This window comes from Rhipicephalus sanguineus, unplaced genomic scaffold (genome assembly GCF_013339695.2).
Source record: "Rhipicephalus sanguineus isolate Rsan-2018 unplaced genomic scaffold, BIME_Rsan_1.4 Seq102, whole genome shotgun sequence".
Classification (NCBI taxonomy): domain Eukaryota; kingdom Metazoa; phylum Arthropoda; class Arachnida; order Ixodida; family Ixodidae; genus Rhipicephalus; species Rhipicephalus sanguineus.
The window spans coordinates 23,874-41,664 of NW_023614180.1; the positions used below are offsets into that span (position 1 = coordinate 23,874).

A 17,791-nucleotide genomic window follows, 5' to 3' on the forward strand; every position below is an offset into this window, starting at 1 on the left:
AGATGCCGTATACTGTTCGCGCTTGTTTCCATAGCGTGCTGTCGAAGAATCGCAATAGCCCACCGGCTGAAAAGAACGATGTATACATTATGTGAACACATTCAAGCAGGAAGGGACGACTTCTACTTTACATGTTGACTTCGCTTATTTTATTAGCAGCTTATTTTCTCACCCCGTTTGCACCATGCAAGGATAGCAGTGTACAAATTGCTGCCTTTACAAGAACATTGAGTACCCAAAACTGGGTACTCTATGTTCTCGCGTTCCCTTTTCAACTATGATCACTTTCTCTTTCTGGAAACCTGTCTTTTTGCGGGTTTATCCCACAAATATAATGCATAGCCATAACCTTGAGTACAGAATGAAATTGCACAAATATACAGGCGTCTGCAGGCCCGTAGCTAGGTATTTTTTCGGGGGGGGGGGGGGGGGGGGAGCACTTGCTGAAAGCCTTGACTATTTGAGAAAAACGCCTATTTTCAATACTTATTTTCGGTAAAACACCATGTATCATAAAAATTTTGGAAGGGGGGCACCCCTCCCTCCCTGGCTACGGCGTCTGTGTAATTATTTTGGTGAGATTTGTGAAAAATATGGCTGCGATATTTCGGAACACTGTTATGTAAAACAGCTGCCACTTTGCTCAAATGCTGAACAAATCAAAAACTGCCTTTTCGCTGAATTCGCTACTGCATGACCCTGTAAGTGAATTAAATACATATAGGTGGCCTTTTAATACCATGCATAACCCTGGGACTTTGGCGGCAATTCACACCTGCTAGTTCTATAAATGACAAATAGCTGCTCTTTATTGGTTCTATAGGTGACAAACAGACGTCTCCTATTAAAGCCTATTGGTGCCTACTGGTTCTATAAGTGACAAATAGCTGCCAACTATTGGTACTAACATATACCTATTGGTTCCATTGGTGACAAATAGATGTCCCCTATTAAACCCTATTGGTGCCAATACGTGTCAATTGGTTCTATAAGTGACAAATAGCTGCCAGCTATAGGCACCAATAAAAAATTTATTGGTCCTATCGGTGACAAATAGATGTCGTCAATTGGTCTCTATTGGTGACAATAGAATTCTCCAATAGAGCACTTATACAACAAATAAGATTTTTCTATAAGACCAATAGAAAATTCTATTGGCATTTTTGCTAGGGAGGTAACAAATAGTGAAGCTGAGGAATGTATAAGGGGAGATTTGTAATTCTTAATTGAATGTATTAGTTAGGAGATGGGGGGAAATAAAAGTGGATGAAAAGACAACTTGCTGCCAGAAACAAAAACATGAACCCACAATTTCTGCACTGCGCATGCAGAGCATTATTCATTGCGCAGTTGCAGCAGCTGTTGCTGTCACCTTTCTTGGGTATTTGTGTATGTGTAGCACTGGCAATGTTAACTAGTTCCACGTGTGGCCGTGACAGTGAATGTGGAACATTCTTTATTTACCCAAATGCATCTCATAGTGCATGGTGGCTGGCCAATAGGGAACCAGCGCTGGAGTTTCCGCGGCCGCCCTGGTGGCCAAAGCGCGCATACTCCAGCCGCTCCCGCGGACGAGAGTGGCGACTGGTTGAGGCGATGCGGGCGCGTATCGCCGAAACAAAACAAGAGGATGCTGGCGGTACTGTTGCGCATTCAACAGCCACAATACGTAGAAATGGGGGAGGACGTATCCTTCTATGTTTTTCCTTCTAAAACGTATGAATATGAACGGATGCGGCGTTGCATCCCGGCAGTCAGGCGAGCACAGTATGTTCTGCTCTTGCTCTACTGTCTAGTGGCGTCGGGCTGGTTTCTAAACCGAATTGCGCGTGTCTGCTAGATTTATTCGATAGTAAGGGCCACCAGTGGAAACCGGGGCCAACGAGAGGAATTTAATCGGTGTTTTGTCGTAAAAAAACGTACATATTATGCAGGATGCAACATATGTAACAATTTTTTCATCTGACCACCACCAAGTTCATTTCTGATGCCACCGCGTGCAATGAATGATACGATAGGCAGGTAGTCTGCATCATTTGCAAACAGTTACGCAGAAGGAAAGCTGTCTGTCTACGAGATGTGTACGGGGGCACGTTCGCGCCGAAGCCGCTGCAAAGTTATAAGAAATACGCCCGCGATGGATGCCTCCGTTGAACTTTACTTGTGCTACAGACAGAGTTGTCACGAACAAATCAGCGGACTACTCGAAGCTTAGCTTACTGGAGTCAGCCGATGCGGTAAAGCTTCTTTGTTTATTGGCTGCCGCGGCGAAGTGCCATCGCAATTATATGCCTCGCTAGAAAAGGGTCAAATATCTTGGATTTTTACTCGCCGTTTAATTCGCCTAACGTAATGTGTTAGTTTTTTCGCTTGCCTGTGCCTGCTTAGAATAAACGTGTTTGATCAACATCGACACTTGCTATAGCGTTTTACGTGCCAAACAAGGTATGATTATGAGGCACGCCAAAGTGTGGGAATCAGGATTATTTTTGACAACCTGGGGTTCTTTAATGTGCACATAAATCTCAGTACGCGGGTGTTCTTTGTATTTCAACCCCATCGAAATGCGGCCACCGTGGCCGGGAATCTGTCCCGCGCCCTCGAGCATAACAGCGCGACACCATACATGCTATGCTAGCACGGTGGTTTGCTTGATCAACGTCCGCGCGCATACATACCGCGGGCTGGGCATACATACCACGGCAGAAAAACGTTGACGCAGATACTCCTTGCCTCTTATTTTTTTCTTTACTGCAGTAGTGGGCAGCTGGTATTGACGCAGCACGTACTTATCAATGGAGGCTGTGAGCCTGCACTAGCTTGACACAAATCCCAGGGCGTAATCAGAAAATGGTGACGACGGAGTCGCCACCAAGGCACAGCACTGTCTCTTTGACGCCGTATGCACAGACGTAGTCTGCTCTGTAGGACTTGTCTCCGTTTTCCAATGCTTTCTTGAGAAAGTAGCCTTCAGACAAAGTTATTTTTTTTTCTAAACCATAGAGCAGTATCATTGGCGCAATGGCTGCTCGAGCTGTTCGCGCCAAAATGAAGCACGGGAACAGCGCACGCGCGTGCGCTCACCGCGGTACAGTGCGGCCGGTCGTATAAGCGCGAGCGGCATGGCCTCCGAGATTAGCCGGCGGCGCGGAGGCCATGCGAGCGGCTGAGTTATGTCGCGACTCCCCGCCAGGCGCCCTTTTTCGGCGCGCCACCTATCCAGCGCTGGTCTCCCATAGGCCTTTGTATTCTTCATAAACACATCAAACCATACCTTATGGACACTTTTACACAGGAGCTTGTGTAACGTTGCATTAAATTTAATTTTTTCAAAGCCTCAGATGCTCTCTAGGCAGTGGCAGAAAACTAGCCTCCTTAACATAATTTCATGGCTGCTTAATTTACCTGTGGGGAAGTTGTCAAAATGCTTGTTTCTGGCATTTAACACATGACAAGTGTTACTAGTGCTAAAAGCACTAGTAACACTTTTCATGCGCTGGTAGTTGTGGCAGAATTTTAAAAGCATAATTCTTTTAGTCCACGGTTGTTTTACTTCAAGTTTAGATTTTACATTTAATAGCTTAAACAATATCATTGTACTAAAGGTGATTTCAAAGCACCATGCAAAGGATGACTCCAAGCAATGGAGTTGATGACTGTCATTAGTGGAACAGTGTGAGCTCGAAGAGCTAGCTTACCGCACTGCATGCATAGATATTTTAAAGTCAGTTTGGATGCTGTAGTAACAGTAAGGGTTCCAATGCTGGTCTATGTCTTACAGATAATTGCAGGTTGAATTACTGCATAAGAAAAGGAGACAATCGCTTCTTAATTGTTGTTCATTATTTTTTTCTTCTTTGCTTGTGTGTTGCATTAATTTGCATTATTGTAATTCAGGACAAAAAAAATGTTTCCATTGAAGCAAATTTTTTGTGCCACTAGCTGCATCTCGCCGTTACTGCTGACACCGACGTCGATGTTTGTAGCACTGCATGCCAGTGTGACAATCCTGATAACGCACCTATGCCGGACATGCATGCCGTTGTGGTACAATGCAGTATAGCATGGTGGCTGGTGCTGGAGTTACGTGAAACTTGCAAGACTGGTGGTGCTCCATCAATGAATGGCTCTTCTTTCTCGCGCACATGCAGCACCACTTTGCAATAAAAGCACTTGCAGGATACAAATATGGAGCTAAAGAGACATTGAAATATTGAGAAATAAACAGTTTTGTAATTTTATAGATACTACAACATTTGAAATGAACAAAAAGCCTGTACTTTTAAAATGGCTTGCGTCTGGGCTAGTTGGTGATCTTGCATGTTGAAATGGACACAGTTTTTGAGGATGTAATGGCATGTGAAATTTTCGAAAATAGTTTGGGCGGTCAAATGTGCAGGCAATTATTTTTAAACGTAGCTTCTTGGAGCAGTTCTATTTTAAGACTGAAGTTATTTGCATTGAAATCTTCCACTCGTGGTGTTAGTCAACATATTCTTGCTCCAAGGTGTGCTGTTGATAATTGTGCATGTCAGCAAACATTGGAAGCCACTGCCGTGTGCACTAGAACCATGCAACAGACTTGAGCAAGCACCAAGATGAGACAAGAAGCAAAAATCTAGTTTCGAGAAAGAGCAGAAAACTTGACGGTTGCATCACTGTGCATAACACCTTATAGCAGTTGGTCATCTGTATAGCAGATCAGTGCATATGCTCACGTTAACTTGAAAATCTGTCTTACCTAACCCAACATCACCAGATCACTTTGTCCATTTTCGAGCTGTGCATTCAAGCACTGTGAAAACGCTATCACAGTACTCTCAATTCAAACAAGTGACATAAAAAGCTAGATTTTTGCATAGTGCACACAGCAGTGAAATTGGCATTTGAACGTGTGGAGTCCACACAGTCTACAGAAAATGAAGTTACATATCATGTACATCTACCCAATCTTAGAACTGGACACAACACAATTTTATACTTCTTAAATGTGAAAATTACAGCCACATTTTAACTGTAAAGCGCATCTTTCTTGTACTCGTGACGACAAAGGGAAAAAAAGAAACTTATTTTCCTTCTTGTTTTAGAAGAAGAGTATTCTACTATTCAACCCTGACTTTCTGCTTCTACTTAGTTCTAGAACATAACAACATTCAGTAATGTTGGTCGAGAAAAAATGTTCATAGTACAGAAAGCTTTAATTTCTTGAAAGTATTTCATCTTGAAACAACTTTAGTTTAATAAACTAATAACGCAATTATAATTAAAGGGGAATTTTACAGTAGTTTTTAATGTAGAGTTACATAGTTACACCTTCTACTTTGCACACCATAGCCTCAGTTGGTCCTTGCAAAATGAGTAGATCTTTGAAAGTACATTTGATTACAACCTAAGAGGTGCCTGCCTAAACTTGATGTAGTCACTTAAGTAGTGGCATTCACTAATAGGTCTTTGGGTTGCACCATGCAGTGCAGATGCAGTCCGAACAGAATTCTGGAATGGCGGCAGGTACTCTGGAGCCTGGGGGCCTGGCCAATCAGTCCGAATACCAGAAGTACCTCGCCTTGTCCATGTCCACCTCACCAGAGGCACACAAAAAGGCCTCCTCGGGTATGTTCAGATGCCCTTGCATGGTGTCTTGTACGGGTGGAATTGGAAGCTTATATAAGGGATGCGAGGTCTCAGACTGAAATGCAATATTTCCCCTGCCTGGGCATGCAGTCTGCACTGTAAATGCTGGCTATGAGCTAAAAGGGTATTGATATTTGATCTTTATTTGTAGAGCTCGCATTCAATAAACTTATAAGCTTGGCTGTGCATATCTATCTTAATATCTAGAGATGGGCTTGTGTGAGATACTCAACAAATGATATTAAGAGGAGGCATACAGGACAAGTGTATGTTAAGGAGACAAACGAAGCTTGTCCGTGTGAGTCCAACTTGACAATGGGCTTAAGTTTTCCTTCAAGGTTCCTTCTCACTCTCAGCGATGACTGCAGGGTGGAACAAATCCTGGGTGATGCCAGCAACAGGCATGCTTTTCCTGGTTTGCTCTCGTCCGTGCAATGTGGTTAGGTTGTGACGGCTGCTACAAACGTGCAGCAGAATCGCGAGACACGAGGCAGGTTCTTTAACTTTCCCAACGTATTGAAGACAATTCTTCAACAATTTGTTTGCACTAGACCGTGAACCATTCAGGTGACATGCAAAGCTAGATAGAGAGTAGGAACTTTATGTTAATGCATCTGCTAGCCCAAAGCCAGAACCTAATTAAAAAAAGGAACTTATGCTGTTGGTGTCTCGTTAGACATTCTGACGCGCTGCTGTGTCAGTGTACAGTACCTACTGTGTGTTCGTGAGCTCGTTGACTCGAGTTCGAATTTTTCTGTTATAGCAGCATCAATCCTTGATCAAATTAGGGAAAGGAAGCACTCTTGTGAAAAAAGACGAGCGATGGTCACGGATTGGCATAAATATGAAAAAATACTTTGAAATATACGGTGTTAGTAACTGAAATTGTCTTGACTCTGAAGTTAATGTAACAAAGTGTTGAGCTGCCTCCAGTGATGATAACAATGAACCTCGAGATGTTTTAATAATTAGCAACATGACAGTTTCCTTAAACATGACCTTGTCATTTTCAGATACAAGACGGCTTTTTTCTTTTTATACATATTCATCAGCAGCTTTACCTGTAGCATCCTATTACATGTTAGCAGTTTTATGGCGGGTATGGTGTAGCCTATGATAATGGTTTTTAGACACCATTAACTAAACCTGAGTGTGCGTGCAGTCAGCTCAACATTTATCTCGAAATAATCTGGCAACATGCAGAAATTCTTGCCATAATATTCTGCGTAATATTGTATGGCCTCATGGTGCAGGTTTCATTGCCAAAGTGAGAGACACCGTAAGAGACACAGCACAGAGCGTTGGCATAAAAACAGACCAGGCATCAGGCAGCAAGGTATGTTACCTTCTTTTATAACTCTTGCATAGTTTTTTTCGTGCATCCCGAGTTGCTCATTCTAAATTGCTAACCCATGGGACGAGAACTTGGAAGATAATGGAGCTTGAACAGTTGAGGATTATGTAATGAGCAGTGAAATGAGCAATGAAAGGCGCTGAGACATGCCCCTACCAGGGAGGCAGGAATTGGCACTTTTTTCCAACCCAAGAACCACTGTACATCATGGTGTTTCGTGCGATTCGTATGGTTGGAGCAGATTGGCTTGGGAGACAGGGTAGATGGTTTGCGATGTCAGTGGATAAGCAACTATGCAGGGAGTACGGTTGGCACGCCAGTTTTTGGCGAATTAAACGTCACCTCTTCTAGTTCATAGCACAGCTGCTAGACGTGGCAGTTTGCAAAAGATGTATCAAATTCATTGTTTGCCTGCTTGAAAGCAGGGTTGTGTTGACTAATTTCGGCATCCATGCTTTCAGTTGAGCTGAAAATCGTGGCAGCAAAAGTTTTGTTCAGTATCCCTTTAAAAAACCAATGACAGAAAATGCTTATGATTTTTATTTTCTTATGATTTCTGGTATGGGTGTTGCACATGTAGTTAAGCTGTGGAACTGATTCCTTGGGAGTGCAAAAACAATAGTACATTGTTGCCTTTTGCGACTTTTTCAGAATACGTACTAAATGCAGTGCAGCTTTGGATGTGCGCAAGGCTGTTTACGTCTTTGATATCTGATGCGGCAGTACTGGTGTATCATACACCACTAAAATGTGTGCACACACTATGAACAGGCTCCTGAAAGCTGTATCCATTCAGTACTTGATGGAAGAAAAGGTGAAAGTGGGTCCCCTTTACATTCAACCACTGGCTGGCACTTGAGTTCTGTTATGTGAATAGTCTCCTTTTTTCACATCTGAAGCTGTTGTGTAAGTTATACAGTAATACCTTGTTAACTCAAACTCGCATATCTCGAAAAAACCAGTCAAGTAGAAATTTTCCGCGGTATCGAACGATTTTTTGTAGGTGCAATGTATTTATTGCCCTTTATCTCAAAGTATTTCCGTGCCCACTTTCGGATATCTCGAAATCTTCACTGAGAGTGCAACAAAAACTTTGCCGCCAAACCGTTTCACAAGGTTTGCGTGTGGCTGCCGCGTTAACGACAAAGCGGACACCATTACCAAATGTGAAGTCAGAACCTAGCAGCATAACAATTTTGTCAAGCAACCCTGTGTCACGTCATGTGATTCTATAGATGTGCACAGAGGCAAGCCTTGCAAAATAGCACGGTTCATACACTTCATTTTAACGCGATAGCGTTTGAGAGCTCGTGTCGCAGAAATTCCGGTGTCGGTGACAGCGTCGTTGGTTGTGAGCGAAAAATCGAGAAAGATGGAAATAAACAATAAAAATCTTCGGTCACATTGAGTATCGAACCCGGGCCATTGGCGTGGCAAGCAGATGTCCTACCACAAAGCCACGATGTTACTTGCAACGGCTTCGGAAAAAAATGCTACATAAATGCCATGTAGTGGAAGCTCTCCTTAACGCATTTTGTTTGGCAGGTGTCACGACAAAAATGAGCCCATTCGGCGATTTGTAGGCGCACTGGCGAGGCCATGAAACTACTTTTTTTGCGCGACTCCATACTTCGAAAAAAACCGGGATAGTGCAGCCATCGCTGCTAAAAACACACACGAACTTTCAAACAGCTCCAAAAATGGACAACTATGTCCATCTAGCGGAAAACATATCAAGCCAACGCCTGCTTTATAGATAAGGCTTTGATCAAGCAAACAGCAAACGTTAGATAATGTGCTGCCATCTGTGAGGCATTGTGAGAAATATGTCTCGACTCTTTCACAGGGAAGTACTTTAGATCGAAAACCTGTACCATTACTATAGATACATCGTGCACGTGCGCTTGTGTCTGTGTGCGTATGTGTGTAACAATACACATTAATAAGTATGCACTTAGTGGTTGAAGTGCGCACTAGGGGCTGAATTTCGCTATCGCGTTCAACTCTTAAAGGCGAAGCTTAAGGGTCCTTCAATTTTTGTTTACCGTCAGAGATGCAGTGCTGTTTTATTAATGCAAGGCACGTCGCACGGATTTTTTCGTCGGCCGTGCAGTATGGTGAGGATAATGCCGCCAAGGCAAAGCAAGTCACTGATGCTGCAAAGAAAGGTAGCCCTAATCAAAAAAGAGGATTCGAGGCTCAAAGTTTCCGGACGTCAAAACGGCGCTGATTGTGTGGCTGCATTGTGCAAGAGGAGCCTAGCCTTCCAGTCGCAACAACATTGACAGAAAAGGCCGATTCTCTGGACTTAGCGGTGGGTTACACCTATCTAACCTGCAACAACAGCTGGTTTGACCATTTTCTTAAGCGAAACAACATGGCGTCACACATGGTGATCGCAGCAGTGTCAACGCAGCTACTCAGGGGTGACGACATCAGCCGAAACAAGAAACATGCTTCGCTTGATGCAAAATAAAGTTGAGTGCAGCAGCGGGGACAATTGCCACATGTGATAAGTTTTGCAACTCCAGAAAGCTATGCTAGATGCAAGTGTTACTGCGAAGCAGACCAGCCTTACTCAGTCTTTCTGCACTAAATAAAAAGGCAGTGCCGGAAAACACAGGTGTTTGATAGCTCTGGTATGTCATTATTTTGCTTTAAAACCTTTACAAAAAGCCAGTTAGGCACTCCTGTTAAGAAACTGGTCAGAAGTGATAACGTTTTTACATAGAACAGGACTTCTCAATGAAATTAGCGCAACTCTGCTTATTTCGAAAATCTACTTATCTCGAAATTCTTTCTGGTTTTTACTACTTCGAGTTATCAAGGTTATTACTATATGTACTTTGAATGAGTCACGTCAAAGGGGCTACTTACTTGTGGTGATGTCTGAGGGTTTGTGCTGTAATTATGAATGAATGAATGAATGAATGAAGGAATGTTTATTCCAGCGAAATACGGGAAATGGGCATCGAGCGACAAGCTACAAGGGAAGTGAATAAGCAAATTCAGTGATTCCACTCCTGCGCCAACTGCGCCAAAGTGCGCCAAATTGTATTTACTGCGCCATCCTGATAATATCGACGAAATTTGCGCCAAACTGCGCCAAAGTCTCGGGTTTGGAGGCGTCTATCACCGGCAATCGCACCGCCGGCGCGTCAGAACATGTGCAGCTCGATCTTGGGGCTGCCAATAAAGTCGCAATCATGGACCAAGAATTATTCCGCTGAATAAATAGCGCTTGCGCGTGCGTTCCGAGTAAGCCACGATGCCATGCACGGTGCCGACGCAGCTACTGTTCTGCAAGTCGGCTCGACAGCAAAACGCGTTCTCCGCAGAGGCTCGTGACGTCTAGGCCTATCGGTAGCGAGAAAGTGCGACGGCGATTCACCGGCGGACGTCGTCTGTTCCAGAAACGCTGCTGATAGCTCGTTTCAAGCGTCGCACGGCACGTAAGGAAAGCAATGTTCAGTAATAACTACATGAGTGCCGCTAAAATGTCTGTCACTTCTGTTTCCGGACATCGCGGAGTGAAATCTGGGATCGCTCGCAGTAGATATATGGGACAATATCGAATTTTTCTTGCTTCGCGTTTATGGAAGAGCACGCGAACGGTGGAAACGCGTTGACACTTTTCCTCAGATATACTTTATCCATGGATCTTCATCCAGAACAGCTTTTTCGTAATTGCTTATACCAGCACGTCCGAGTTTGTATTCACTCTGCGGTAAATACCCCCTAAAAGGCCCTGCCGTTTCGAGCTCACGTGCTAGGGTTCCAATTCGAATTTTTTGCTTGCTTTTTTAAAAATGTCATCTCATTAGTAAAGTCATATCTCCTGGTCGGAGCAGCCGCAAATGCGCAGCTGTCAGTAGCGGGCCCGTCGCTGACGGCCCACAGTGAAGCGGCTACGCCATGTTACACGTCCGCCCCTCGCTTTCGGGGGTCAATAGCTAACGGTTAAAAAAACTCAGTTTCGCTTAAGAGTGAAGCAATGAATGCGATACCAAAAAATTGTATTGTGAAACGAAGTAAGACTAGCAGCTAACTCTTTTGGATCCGATCTCGCGTAACTCAACAAAACGCTGGTTTAAGGGAATATGGCCCCTCCAGGAACCGAAGCGTTTCCTTGCTCTGAGTTCTCTAAACGCGAAGTAAGCGTTGAGAGCACAGCAAGTTTACGAGCCGTCTCCTGATGCCTCGAGATAGCGCGCGCGCAAGCGACTGCGCCCTTCGAACGATGCGCCCCCCCCCCTTCCGCTCCCCTGGCGTCCCTTCATGCTCCTTACGAAAGACGGGCGGGGCGTTTCCTCTCTGTTTGATGAGCAATTGACGGCAGGCCCGCACGCGGGAAGATGTTATCGCATGCGCTGTCCGTGCGGCGGAGACAGACGGCCGGCTAGTTTAATCTCCGCTTCAGCCGCGTTCGTCACCAGCGCTCGTGAGCTTTTACCCGCGGCTAGAATGAGCGTGGTGATGTTAATAATTTGGACTTTATACGGAAAATTACGGCCACGGCGACGGCAAAAATCCACCGAGAGTGTCCATATAATTGCTATCGCAAGGGTCAATGTACTGGGCTGATTTTGCCCCCCCCCCCCTCTTAGGTGATTAAGGAGGGGGGGGCGCCCCCCTGCCCCCCCTGTGCGCACGCCTATGCTCCTGGGATGATTTTTTCCATGAGATTTGCAATGAATCGAAATATTTCTAGCCTTCATAAGAGCCCCATAATAATACTGAGGTGCTTGAATGTTAATGCAATATGCTTCTGTATTGCACTCCAGGATGTAAAATTCGCTGCTCCAAAGTGCTCCCAGATGCAAAATTATCTGCTCCAAAGTGCTCCAAGATGAAAATTTTGCTGCTCCAAAGTGCTCCAGAACGGAAATTTTGCTGCTCCAAAAATTGCTCCAAATCAGAAATCCTCGGTAGCATCAGTGCAAATTGCAAAAGCTTGAGAAGTGCACGAGGCCCAATAGAGCAATAAGACAAAAAAAAAAGAAACTGCAGCAAAAACATGCACATTCCCAGGCTAACATATACGTGCAATGCAAAGTGACAAAACTAGGCTTGTGCGAATAGTAAATTTTAGGTTCGAAACGAATTCGAAGCAAATAGCGATTTGGTCGAGTGATTTGGTCGAATAATTTCGAATCAAATTCGAATAGTATATATCGCATATTATAAACAAAAATGAACATATTTGTCATGACCCAACTAACCTGCACAATATTTTTAAAAATTTAAACAAGGCATGTGCAAATGTCATTCCTTTTGGTTCAAAGGGAAGTGGAAGCAATTTTTAGCAGGATTTGACTTTCGGTAGAATGCAATTGATATCATGCAAAATATGTTACACTTCAAAATTTACTTTACTTAGAGCATATAAGCCGGTATAAGAAGCTTTTAAACTTTAAAAAATGATGAATCGACGTGAGGACACTTAGATCATTTAACCTTGAAGTAAGGCTTCGCAGCAGTGTGGATTTTCCTTGGAAAGGTGTATTCACCGCATAGCACTCCTGCAATGCAGTGAAACCATCTTTACATGCAGTTTATATATGTTTGTTCGTTCATTTCGAATACTTCGAAATTTAGAATAATTTAAATTCGTTTCGAAGTGAATTCGAATACTGTAATATTCGTTAGAATATTCGCACAAGCCCAGACAAAACAGAAAAGAGCGAACATTTGCGCTCGTGAAGCAAGCAAATCAAAAGTCAAACTGGAATACTAGAAAAGAATGAACGGCCATTCAACGGCATACAAGGCTTTGTGGCCAAAAACTAAGGAGCTCTAAGGGCAGTATTCATCTAGACAAATAAAAGAAAGACTGAAATGTGTTGATAAGAAATGAGATATGATTATGGAACAAGCAGCTGCCTGTCCCTTGACAGCAAGATCACTGGGCAAAACATTTGTGTTGGTGCCCTTTAATTAAGGGGCACAAAGAGAACAGTTTTCAAGCATCAACTGCAGCTAGCCGATGGTACGAGTGAGCCGTAAAGAAAGGCATGTAGTTGTGCAGGCTATGTAGTGCATTAAAAGGGTAAGTAATTGATTGATGATCTATTAGAAATGGGACGTGAAGTCAAGAATGTCAGATCACTATGGAAATTTAAATTGTGGTGTTTTAAGTGCCAGAACAAAATGCTATTATGAGGCACACTGCGTCTCCAGATTTATTTTGATGGGGGGGGGGGGTCTTTGATGTGCACCTACATCTAAGTACGCAGGTGTTTTAAGTGCAGAGCACTCTAGGGGCGCGGCTTGTCGTTCATCCGTAGATCTCACGTGGTGTGATCACACGCTCACCATCAAGTGTTCATTCAATATGCAGGCCATAACAAGGCTAGTAATGCTCAAAACCGGGTTAAAATGAAGTTAATGAATGAACAAGGTCTAAAATAATATAATTAACAGAAATAACCTGGAAGTAACCGCCAATAATTAACTTAAAATCGCTAAAAACATTTCGGAAACATGTGTGACTCCGACGCCATGCACGAGAAGGCGCCACCGCCTCACTAAGCAAGTGATTGTTTTTCCCACCAGCTCTTCTATGGTGCTACATCTGAAGGGGGAAACAACCTGGTGGAACTCGCTGCAGATGACGTGTATCTCAACTGCTGTAACAAGCAGGAAGTCGATTAAGCGCAGCAAATAGTAGTGCACATGTCGCACACCAAGTCTGCAAATCTCCCTAACAAAATTTTACTCGTGCCAGGGAAACCCTACATGCTTACCTGAAACATTGGCGTCATCAACGGTTTGGTAAACAGAGCAGTGGGAACTCTACAAACGGGGATGACTGTGTGCCTGTGCTACGCACTGTAGTGGAGCTGCATTTAGTGCAGGATTTAGAACTACAGCAGTCGCTACACAAGAATGATTTTTTGCATTTTGCCCCCATCGAATTGCAGCCTCTATGGTCTGGAGTGGAAGCTGAACCCGGTGCTTAGCAGTGCAGTGTCATAGCCACTAAACCATCACAGCAGGTGATGGAGCAGTAGGCGGCATAGCAAAATTGGGAAATTTGTAGGCGTGGCATGAGGTCAGCTGGTGCAAGAGAGGCCCTTGTCGTGCAGTGGAAATGTTGATGCATTGTTTTGTTTTGAAATTGCCTTTAAAATATCAGCTTTATTTGCCCATTGCTTGTAGTCATTTCTTTTTAAAGACGTCTTGTTTCAGTCTATATTTTATGTTGCCATTGCAGTTTTCTGGCCATTCTAGATATTGTTCATAACTGTAGTACTGTCTAACATCCTTACAAGAAAGTTTAATCCGGTACCCCTTTTTATATCCAGTATTTGTTATAAGCATATATTTACATATTGCTTTCAGCAATTACATGTAATTACAGAACACCCTGTGTCTGGCGCAGCTTAGCCTCAGTTGCTTTTGCGCCATTAAACCCAATCTAACTAACAACTATAAATGTTTGAGATATACATAGCTTAATGCTAATTATGTCACTTATAGCGAATGGTGCCGTTAAAACAGTGTTAACAAATATCGGTACAAATATCGCTACAGAGTGTTGGAGAAATCGGTGGTGGTTGTATTTTCAGTTTTATAAGTAATATTTACCTTTCGTGGGCCCCATTGAAAACACTCCCTGCTTGCCTGTTTTCGCAGGCAGGAGATGTGAAGAATGCAGCAGCTGTGGAAGCCAGTGCCAAGATGAAGCACCTGAGCCTGGCCGAGACCAATCTGACCATGGAGATTTCGCAGCTGCTGTTGTCCGTCCTGCATGCTTGGGGGCTCGACCCTGACCTTGACAAGGCGAGGCTTCCAGTTTATTTTAAAACACTGGCCACCATGGATGTGCGGGCTTGCTTTTTTGGGTCATATTTTAGTTGCTGTACATTAAAGGGATACTGAACAAAATTTGGAAAAAACTGACGGAAACATCGAAATTCTACTTAAAACACTCGACTGTTTCAATAAACAGAGCTTATTTCACGTATTTTCGAACAGTTGGCTGTATTTTTGGTGGACTGTCATTGCGTGGCGGCTGCACGCCAGTGCGAGCCGCGACGTCACATTCACTGCGGCGCATGCAGGGTGCACGTGTTCCTGTCCTCCTCTTCTTCCCTTTCTCCACCTTTCCTGTACATCTCGCTCTCCCCCTTCCACAAAAGCGCCGAGGCATGTCCCACCATTAAGGGGCTTTACCCCAGCCGGGAGAATTGTTCACTACCAGTGCCATTTGCAGTGGTTCTGGGAACTGTAGTGGAAGCTGAGCGGGTTGAGAGATGCGTGCGACGGCTGGCATTGTTGGCATGCCACTTTTGGTGTATGAAACGTCACCAAACGTCACTTCCTCTAGTTCACGGCGCAGCCACTAGACACGGTAGTTTGTGAAAAAACGCACTAAATTCATTATTTTCCCCTAGTTTCTGCCCGAATGAAGGTTGTGTCTGTTGATTTCAGCACCCAATCTTTCAATTTGGCTGTAAATCTTGGCAGAAAAAATTTTGTTCAGTGTCCTTTTAAAACCTCATTAACACCTGCCTGCAAAGAACACTGCTTGACCAAACAATGGTAGTACGTATTAACCATCAAGCACAAGATTGCATTTCCTTACGTGCATTACTTGTACCAACAGAGAAGTAAATTTGGCCCGGTAAATGCTACGTAATGCACCAACAGCAGGGCCTCGTCTTCCTTTTCACCAAAGCACAAAAAAGGAACAGCACTACTACACGCATGCTGTCAAAATTGCACTTAATGCGATTGACTTGGTGTAGATAGCTGCAATTGCGATGTGTACAACAGCCGGCATGGTGGTTAGCTAATGCGGGAAGAGAGCATGCCAGCATTTTCTAGTGACACAGGCGGGCGAGTGCTGTAGGAAAGCTGTTGCAGTGGGCAGCCACTGTTCTCGATCGCGGGTGCTTTGCAACTTCTCTTTTGCATGTGAGATCTAGCGGCCAGAAAGTGTACTATACGGTTGTAGTTTGACGATAAGCTGAACATTTGTGCCTATTAATCACATTTTCCAGGAATTTATTAACAGGTGAAAAAGAGCATAACAGTTTGAGGTCATTTCTTGTGCTCCAAATCGTGATAGTTAGCACAAGGAATGTATGAATGAGGTTCTTCTGTATGTGTTTGTGTGTCTGCACTGCAATCTGATACCGAGTGAACACTGGTGCCATTTCATTGAAATGTGGTCCCTGCTGCTGCATGGAGCCATTTATCCCAAGCTAGTTGTGCACAGCACGTTGCCTGCTAAGCTTACGCCATCACTGCTGAGGTGCTTGCTGTGCTGTACATGCATGTTTGTCATGGGAGTGTTCTTTTAAGTACGGGGACGTTGAAGTAGGTCTCTCTGTACTGCTATGGTGCAACCAGGTGGGTGCTAGACCTTTCTAATGCATGCCACGACATGAACAGGTGTGCGAAAGTAAGCTAGGACTACTGTGCCCCATGCGACCCACCTGCTTTGGTCTGCTGTCCCGAGGCAACCACATGAGCCTGCTGCTTCCCACCTACATGTACCGCATGATGCCTCTCTTGCCAAAAGCTGGATCTATGGGGTAAATGCTCCTGATTTTTGTTTTGTACAGTCACAAACAAAGCAGCACGTGACCTACAAGTTGCTTCATCATGATTGCAGAGCCCATGTGCCATATAGATGGTGTATCTGTGTTCCTTGTTTCTCTTTCTACCCCATTTTTCAAGCTCGACTCCCCCTCCCTCGTCCTCCAGTGCAGGAAAACATACTGTATATTTCCTTATAGTTAACCTCCCTGCCTTATTTTTCTCCTCTGTTCATCTCTCTTTTTTTCCCAGGCTCCTACATCTAGCTCATGAAAAACAAGTGCTTTCTAGAAATTTCTTCCCAAAAAGAACTTCCTAGAATCAAATTGCCAGAAATATCAGCCGAATTTGCTGTCATATTGCTAAAGACAGGTTGACTGGCCGCTGAGTAGACAATTTTGTTGCTAAAGATAAAAATAATCAACTGAATCTAGAAGCAGAATTGTTTTTAAAAAATTAGCAAGCCCCTTCGCTATTGGTGTGTTGTCAAATGGTACATAACCTTTATACAGAAAAATTATTTCCCATATCATAGAAGAGAAGCACAGCATCTTTTCTAGTTTGCTGCAGAGAACACAGGTATGATCGACACTCTTGGCATACGTTGTTAACCATTGTTCCTGATGAAAAGTCTACGAACAGCAGTGACTTGAGGTCGAGATGCATGTTGGTCAACATGGTAAGATTGCTCTAGCTTACCTGTTGATTATTCCCTTCTTTCGAGGCTTGCTGCCTGACGTTCCCAGTGTCTGTGGTGTCCTTAAATGCATGCGTACCAGTCCCGTCAGCGTCTTACTTGGCCAGTCATTTTCTTCTTTGCCTGTGCTGGAGTGTTTGTGATGGGCATTACAGAAAGACAGTCGCCCGTTCAAAGGCCAGGCCTTAACATTTCTATATCAAAGGAGCTCCGTGAATATAAATCTTGGGTGGAAGGAATTGAAGCCAATTCTCTTCAATACTTGGCTGTTGATCACAATGATGCAGCAGCACCAAGGAGCGCAAGGTGGTGACCATGCCAGTGCCCAAGGAGCAGATTGAAGAGGAGGAGCGGGCACGACGCTTCTCATCAAAAGGCCACTGGGAGTTATCGACGGCTGTCACAACCAATCACCTGATCTCCGTGATTGCCCTGGCCAACACACTCAGGTCTATGAGAAGTGCCACCTTTGTACCCGAGCAGGAGAAGCGCCGAAGGCTACACAGGTGAGTTCGCACCTGTCTTGCTATTCCTGGGGAGGCTTACGCCATGCTGCCTGG

At 44.1% G+C, this 17,791-nt stretch overlaps 1 protein-coding gene across 1 annotated transcript in view; it reads left to right on the plus strand.

Moving 5' to 3' along the window:
* LOC119375915 (WD repeat-containing protein 7-like) overlaps positions 1-17,791 on the plus strand; it is a gene marked incomplete at its 5' end in the record, with an annotated part of 69,094 nt that overhangs the window by 23,399 nt on the left and 27,904 nt on the right. The window contains 5 exons of the mRNA XM_049411323.1: positions 5,470-5,610; positions 6,885-6,967; positions 14,624-14,832; positions 16,381-16,530; positions 17,519-17,737. Coding sequence (XP_049267280.1) covers positions 5,470-5,610; positions 6,885-6,967; positions 14,624-14,832; positions 16,381-16,530; positions 17,519-17,737 — 802 coding nt within the window. The remainder of the gene's footprint in view (positions 1-5,469; positions 5,611-6,884; positions 6,968-14,623; positions 14,833-16,380; positions 16,531-17,518; positions 17,738-17,791) is intronic.